Source organism: Leuciscus leuciscus, assembly GCF_965113295.1.
Source record: "Leuciscus leuciscus genome assembly, contig: HAP1_SCAFFOLD_468, whole genome shotgun sequence".
In the NCBI taxonomy this organism is placed as follows: domain Eukaryota; kingdom Metazoa; phylum Chordata; class Actinopteri; order Cypriniformes; family Leuciscidae; genus Leuciscus; species Leuciscus leuciscus.
The window spans coordinates 39,381-48,093 of record NW_028118271.1 but is presented as its reverse complement, the minus strand read 5'-3'; the positions used below and the strand labels follow the sequence as shown (position 1 = coordinate 48,093).

Below are 8,713 nucleotides of genomic sequence, written 5' to 3'. Positions count from 1 at the left end.
CCTACACCCCTTTGCAACAGTGGAGTCCAACTGTTTTAGGTAACAGTCTATCAGTATACACAGTATATACATTTTTAGGATATACAGTAGATGTATTATAAAAAGGGTTGTATTTTTAGCCCCATCATGCAACAATACAATAAACAACAACACACCAATTTAATAATGATAACATAACAAATGAAAACAATAATTGTTTTTACTGTAGGGAAATGTGCAGGGCACTCAACCCTAAATATACCCCACCTTCCAGAAGTTATCTCAGCGACACATTAATTCCTTCCTGGTATGGTGTTGAAAAGGCCAATGTGATCAGTGAGCTGAAGGATGTGCCAAAGCTGGCCATCACTTCAGATGGGTGGACCAGCCTCCGGCAGGATCACTATCTCACAGTTACAGTGCACTACACAAGCCAGGGCAGTGTAAAACAGAAGGTCCTCCACACCAGGGCAGTGTATAAATCACAAACTGGCGAAGTAGTGGCCGAGGAGATCTCAGACATCCTGGAAGAGTTTGAGATAGATCTGAGCAAGATTGTAGCTGTGACTGTTGATAATGCTGGCAATATGGATATTGCTATCAAGAAGCTACAGATCCTAAAAATAGGATGTTTTGCACATACATTGAATCTGGCTGCACAGAAAATTTACAAAATTGCATCCATTGATAAATGGGCAGCCCGAATCAGAGCAGTGGTCGTGTGGTTCAAGAGATCCTCCATGTCCAAAACAGTGTTGACAGAAAAGCAACAGCTCCTTGGTAAGTCAGTTGAATCTATTATTATAAGTGATATTTTGAAATTCACACATCTAACAATATAATTCAATATTCAAGTGTGTGGAAATTAAATGTGTGTTGTTTGTTGTTGTTGTTGTTGTTGCAGGCCTTCCACAACACTCACTCATCCTGGATGTCAAGACCAGGTGGAACTCTCTATATCTAATGATAGAGAGATTTATGGAGCAATATCCAGCGATCCAAGCAGCAGCCTTGGACCTACGACTGCGAAAAGCATTGTCCAAGGACAACCTGGACCGTCTGAAAGATGAGGACTTCCATAAGGCTGAGGAGTTTGTCCAGCTCATGAGAATCCTTTATACATCCACATTGTGTGTGTCATGTGAAAAGAATGCCACCTGTGGACAGATCTTACCTATCCTTCAAAAACTGGAAGAACATTTTACTGTGAAGGATGAGGATACCATGTTTGTGGCATCAGTCAAAGAGAAGGTGTGGGAGAACCTCTCCCAGCGATATCAGAAGGATGACATTCAAGCCTTCCTGCATGAGGCCACAGCAATGGACCCCAGATTCAAAGGCAGGTCAGTCAGTGATGCAACTTGGGACAGACTGAGGAAGAAAGCTGTTGACGGTGACACTGTGACAGGAGGACCAACAACAGGGCTGGAACAGACAGACACAGAGCACCAGCAAAAGGACGAGTCATCTGAAGGAGAAGGTGAGGAAATGGAGGAGACAATTCCTCCATTGCACAAAACAAGGAGTGCCTTGGAGGAGCTGTTCTCAGAGGAGGACAGGAAATTGAGGTTGACCATCCAACAGGATACCTCGTCCCTCACCCTTAGCGAACGTGTTGACTTAGAGGTTGAGCTCTACAAAAGCCTTCCTCCCGTTCCTATGGCTGAAGATCCTGTGATGTGGTGGTGGGAGAAGAGAGCTATTCTGCCCCTCCTCACAAATGTTGCAACAAGCTACCTCTGTGCTCAAGCCTCCTCCACCCCAAGTGAAAGGGTGTTTTCAACTGCAGGGAACACATTAAGCCAGGAGAGGTCCCGTCTTTTGCCAGAAAAGGCAAATATGTTAATCTTTCTTCAGAAGAATGGTTGAAAACTCGGAGTCCTTTTGCAGCCTACTTGCCCACCCGTATTGCTTTGTACCACTGTATGTTCTTTTACAGAAAAATGTAGTTTATTTAATTTGTTTTACATTCATTTGTTTGTTGTTCAAACATGGCTGTTTCTTTCACTATAAATAATTGTTTTATTAATTTTACATTTAAAAAAATAAAGCAATGTTAATTCTGTTCTCAATTTGTTCCTTAAAAAAAATACATTAACACAAAGTACCGATAAGAATACCGTTAAAGTACCGGACCGATAAGCAGTATCGGTAAGAGTAGTAATACCGTTAAAACCTTAACGATACCCATCCCTAGTAAATAATGCTAAAACGTGGTATATCATGGTATCACAACATGTTAATTGTGTTAGCATCTGCCCAGTGGCGAGTTTTGCCACTGCAAGCACCACTTCACATTTTCTTCAGGAAATGTACATTCTAGTTAAGTTGGCTTGAGAAAGCCAACATATTGAAATCCTATTTAAACTTATTATTATTAGTGGTGCTTTTTCAAAGCACCACTAGTATTATTGTCACTCATACTTATTATTCTTATTATTATTATTCTGCCAAAAGTTTGGCGCGTAATGCGCCCCGCACCGTTTGTCACAGACCCCTGAGTGAGGTGTCAAATCGAGCGGCTCATTGAGGAGAGGTGTGCTATATCTTTTCTAAGCGATCGGGTGTACGATGTTCGCACAGCGAACGAAAAAGCGGCCAAAAAAGTCCCATTGACTTAACATGGGGAGTTCTAAAAACATTTGAATCCCAACTGCCGTTTTCACACACACCACTCCAAAGGGCCTGACACCCCTGCGTTTCTCTCCCTCTCTCTCTCCCTCAGAGGATTTATATTATCAAGCAGCCAATAAGTAATGGCCTAAAATCTTCATAGCCACACCCTAGCAACCAGTTACAGCACCCTAGCAACCACTCTGAGCTCCCTAGCAACCACCCTAAACCAATAAATAATATAAAAACATTTTTTTTACATTTTTTAAAGCAATATCACACTCGTAGCCTTGCGATATTGCTCCATGCTTGTGCCTATTCGGCCATAGGCACGAGGCCGCAGGCCGAGTGCCGTACTGAAGGAACTCGTTATTAAAGATTTTAAGAACTCTATAAAAACTCCATAGTAACCATATTTGACAACTACCAACCACCTAGTAACACCATAGCAACTACCAAAAATACCTTAGCAACCACCCTGAACACCCTAGCAACGTCTAGAAATGCTCTATTAACCACCAAAAAACTCTAGCAACCACCCAGAACACCCTAGCAACTGCCTAGCAACCACCCAGAACACCTAGCAACTGCCTAGTAACCACCCAGAACGCCTAGCAACCACCCAGAACACCCTAGCAACTGCCTAGCAACGCCCTAGCATCCACCCAGAATACCATAGCAACTGCCTAGCAACACCATAGCAACCACCTAGCAACCACCCTAGCAACTGTCTAGCAACCACCAAGAATACCCTAGCAACTGCCTAGCAACCACCCAGAACACCTTAGCAACTGCCTAGCAACACCATAGCAACCACCCAGAAAACCCTAGCAACCACCTCGCAACAGCATCTTGCTAAAAACATGCTAGCAACATACTAATCAAGCTAGCATCATGCTAGCAACATGCTAATCAAGCTAGCATCATGCTAGCATCATGCTAATAATGCTAGCATTATGCTAGCAACATGCTAATCAAGCTAGCATAATGCTAGCAACATGCTAATCAAGCTAGCATCATGCTAGCAACATACTAATCAAGCTAGCATTATGCTAGCAACATGCTAATCACGCTAGCATCATGCTAGCAACATGCTAATCAAGCTAGCATAATGCTCGCAACATGCTAATCATGTTAGCATCTAGCTAAAAACATGCTAGCAACATGCTAATCATGTTATCATTAAGCTACCAACATGCTAATCAAGCTAGCATCATGCTAATCAAGCTAGCAAAATGCTAATAATGCTAGCATTATGCTACCAACATGCTAATCAAGCTAGCATCATGCTAGCAACATGCTAATCAAGCTAGCATAATGCTAGCAACATGTTAATCAAGCTAGCATAATATTAGCAACATGCTAATCAAGCTAGCATCATGCTAGCTACATGCTAATCAAGCTAGCATAATGCTAGCAACATGCTAATCATGTTAGCATCTAGCTAAAAACATGCTAGCAAAATGCTAATCATGTTAACATCAAGCTACCAACATGCTAATCAAGCTAGCATCATGCTAACATAATGCTAATCATGCTAGCATCATGCTACCAATATGCTAATTAAGCTAGCACAATGCTATTCAAGCTAGCATCATGCTAACAACATGTTAATCAAGCTAGCATAATGCTAGCAACATGCTAATCATGTTAGCATCTAGCTAAAAACATGCTAGCAAAAATGCTAATCATGCTAACATCTTGTTAAAAGCATGTTAACAACATGCTAATCATGCTAGCATCATGCTACCAACATGCTAATCATGTTAACAACATGCTAATCATGCTAGCATCATGCTTAACAACATGTTAATCAAGCTAGCATGATGCTAGCAACATGCTAATCATGCTAGCATCATGCTTAACAACATGTTAATCAAGCTAGCATAATGCTAGCAACATGCTAATCATGTTAGCATCTAGCTAAAAACATGCTAGCAAAATGCTAATCATGCTAACATCTTGTTAAAAGCATGTTAGCAACATGCTAATCATGCTAGCATCATGCTACCAACATGCTAATCATGTTAACAACATGCTAATCATGCCAGCATCATTCTAACAACATGTTAATCATAGTAAATCATGCTGGAATGTGGTAAATCGTAGTAAATCATCTTAGAAACATGGTAAATCGTGGTAAATAATGCTAAAACGTGGTATATCATGGTATCACAACATGTTAATTGTGTTAGCATCTGCCCAGTGGCGAGTTTTGCCACTGCAAGCACCACTTCACATTTTCTTCAGGAAATGTACATTCTAGTGTTGTGATTACTATTCACCTAGACAAAACTTCGGCGCGTAACTCGCCCCACACCGTTTGTCACAGACCCCTAAATGAGGTGTCAAATCGACCGGTTTATTGAGGAGAGGTGTGCTATGACTTTTATAAGCGATCGGGTGTACAATGTTCGTCTGGCGGGCGAAAAATTTGCCGAAAAATTTCCCATAGACTTAACATAGGCTCAAAATTTGCAAAATCATATCTTTGATTCAGAAGGTCATAGAGGCCCCTAGCAACCATTGAACAACATTTACAAGCCATATCTCAGCAACAAAACATTGTAAAAACACAGAGTTGGCCATTTTTTGACCCAGACTTGCAAATACTCTTTATATATTACCCCATAAACTGTATAAACAAACCGTAGCAACCATTTGGAGTACCCTAGCAACCGTACAAACACATGAATGAGCTATATCTCAGCACCAGAACATCGTATAGACATGGGGGTGTGTTTGTTTGTTTTGGTTGGGAAACCAGTCTGTAAATATCATCATGGTAACTGTGTAACCACACCATAGCAACCGTTTAGAGCTACCTAGCAACCATATTGCAACATATAGAAGCCATATTTCAGCTCCACAACATCGTACAGACATGGTTGTTGTCTCGTATGCAATCATGTAAAAAATCCTAGCAACCGAGTGGTGAGTTTTGCCACTGCAAGCACCACTTCACATTTTCTTCAGGAAATGTACATTCTAGTTATTCTTCTGTGGAAACTGTTGACTCTAACTCGTCCTAGAGCTTTAACTCTACATACTCCAAACTCGGCTCAGACAATCAAACTGATCTGAAGTTAGTTGCTATATCTTTTCAGACTGATCGGACTTACGGTTTTCCTACAAATGACGATCAAAACTCGGAAAAACTTCCATTGACTTAACATTGGGCATTCTAAAAAAATTCAAACTCACCAACCGACAAAAATTCAAATCTAAATCCCTTGAAAACTAAATCAAACTGCCATTCTATATATATTAGCCAATGAAACTCATTTAAACTAATAAACTCTAATTTCATACACTTATAAACTAATTAACTTAAATTTAATAACTAATTAACTAATAAACTCATGAATTCATAGACTTATGAACTCTTAAACTCATAAATTAATAAACTCTGAACTCTAAACTCATTTAAACTTATAAACTCTAAACTCAAAAACGTGTACACTTATAAACTCATCAATTTATACACTTATAAACTCTAAACTCATAAACTCTGAGTGTGTGTGTGTGTGTGTGTGTGTGTGTGTCTGAGTGAGTGAGTGTGTGTGTGTGTGTGTGTGTGTGTGTGTGTGTCTGAGTGAGTGTGTGTGTGTGTGTGTGTGTGTGTCTGAGTGTGTCTGAGTGTGTGTGTGTGTGTGTGTGTGTGTGTGTGTGTGTGTGTGTGTGTGTGTGTGTGTGTGTGTGTGTGTGTGTGTGTGTGTGTCTGAGTGAGTGTGTGTGTCTGAGTGAGTGTGTGTGTGTGTGTGTGTGTGTGTGTGTGTGTGTGTGTGTATCTATCTATCTACCGCTCTGAATACCATAGCAACCACCCAGAACACCCTAGCAACCACCTAGCAACCACCCAGAACACCCTAGTAACCACCCAAAAGACCCTAGCAACCACCCAAAATATCCTAGCAACCACCCAAAAGACCCTAGCAACCACCCAAAACACCCTAGCAACCGCCTAGCAACCACCCAAAAGACCCTAGCAACCACCCAAAACACCCTAGCAACCACCCAAAATACCCTAGCAACACCATAGCAACCACACAAAACATCCTAGTAACCACCCATAACACCCTAGCAACCGCCTAGCAACCACCCAGAACTACCTAGCAACCACCCAAAACACCCTAGCAACCACCCATAATACCCTAGCAACCACCCAAAACACCCTAGCAACCACCCAGAACACCCTAGCAACCGCCTAGCAACCACCCAAAAGACCCTAGCAACCACCCAAAATACCCTAGCAACCGCCTAGCAACCACCCAAAAGACCCTAGCAACCACCCAAAAGACCCTAGCAACCACCCAAAATACCCTAGCAACCGCCTAGCAACCACCCAAAAGACCCTAGCAACCACCCAAAATACCCTAGCAACACCATAGCAACCAAACAAAACATCCTAGTAACCACCCATAACACCCTAGCAACCGCCTAGCAACCACCCAGAACACCCTAGCAACCACCCAAAATACCCTAGCAACACCATAGCAACCACACAAAACATCCTAGTAACCACCCATAACACCCTAGCAACCGCCTAGCAACCACCCAGAACACCCTAGCAACCACCCAAAATATCCTAGCAACCGCCTAGCAACCACCCAGAATACCCTAGCAACCACCCAGAACACCCTAGCAACCACCTAGCAACCACCCAAAAGACCCTAGCAACCACCCAAAATATCCTAGCAACCACCCAGAACACCCTAGCAACCGCATAGCAACCACCCAAAAGACCCTAGCAACCACCCAGAATACCCTAGCAACCGCCTAGCAACCACCCAAAAGACCCTAGCAACCACCCAAAATAGCCTAGCAACCACCAAAAATACCCTAGCAACCGCCTAGCAACCACCCAAAAGACCCTAGCAACCACCCTTAATATCCTAGCAACCGCATAGCAACCACCCAGAATACCCTAGCAACCACCCAAAACACCCTAGCAACCACCCAGAACACCCTAGCAACCGCCTAGCAACCACCCAAAAGACCCTAGCAACCACCCAAAAGACCCTAGCAACCACCCAGGACACCCTAGTAACCACCTAGCGACCACCCATAACATCCTAGCAACCGCGTATCAAAAAACGTTACAGTCCAAACTTTCTCAAGCCAACTTAAAGTTTGTCTCGACGAACTTTCGCATCTAGTTAAGTTGGCTTGAGAGAGCCAACATATTGAAATCCTATTTAAACTTATTAGGGGTTCAAGCACGAAGTGCTGAACACCTATTGTATTTGTAAAGATTTTTATTATTATTAGGGGTTCAAGCATGAAATGCTGAAACCCTATTGTTATTGTAAGGATTTTTATTAGGGGTTCAAGCACGAAGTGCTGAAACCCTATTGTAATTGTACTGATTTTTATTATTATTAGGGGTTCAAGCACTTCAGTGCTGAACACCTATTGTTATTGTTAATTTTCCCATGATGCAACATTCAGACATAAAACTGATCGGGCAGACCAAACCGTAAGTCGTGGAGACTTGAAACTTTGGGGGCTGATAGTACTCACACCGCCTACAGCGTCACCAAGGCCCGCCCCGATCGGCCTGACGGGGGCGCTACAGCGGTCAAAAGTACGAAACGGCTCATAACTCATCAACCGTGAGGCGTAGGCTCAAGTGTCTTATATCGTTGGATTCCTTGGCTCGAGGCGGACCAGATGCATGCCTCGGATTTGCTCGTCACCCTGGGAAGATTTTCGGGTATTTGGGGTTTTTCCAAAAACCTACTTTCGCGAACTAGTCCTAGGTTTTTGGCCCGACCGGAACCAAACCAGTGCGGCAAGATTCTCTGGAGTCTGAATGTCAATAGTTATCAAAAAAAAGTGAAAATTTGGGTTCACGGTCCCTAAGGGCCGCCAAAACGTTCGAAGTGGGAGGAGCCCATTTTGCTTAATTGGCTATAACTCGTGAACGGAACGAGATTTTTGCACCAAACTCAGCACACGTGTGTACGAGCTCATTCTGTGGTCGCGTGAAAAAGGACGTAGCGACTGGCCTCTTGGTGGCGCTATAACTGTTAAAAGGGTGTCAAAATGATGCATTTCTATGGCAAATCCCATGAAATGGCTGAAAGCGGCCATCTTGCTGTCTGATTTGCATACAACC

At 42.7% G+C, this 8,713-nt stretch overlaps 1 protein-coding gene across 1 annotated transcript; it reads left to right on the top strand.

Annotated features, from left to right (window-relative positions):
- Positions 1–212: 212 nt before the first annotated feature.
- LOC309491711 (E3 SUMO-protein ligase ZBED1-like) lies at positions 213–1,848 on the top strand (the record flags this gene model as incomplete). Its single annotated transcript, XM_082190747.1, has 2 exons — positions 213–759; positions 884–1,848. The coding sequence occupies 2 exons, from the start codon at positions 213–215 to the stop codon at positions 1,846–1,848; spliced, it is 1,512 nt and encodes a 503-aa protein (XP_082046873.1).
- Between the last annotated feature and the right edge of the window lie 6,865 nt (positions 1,849–8,713).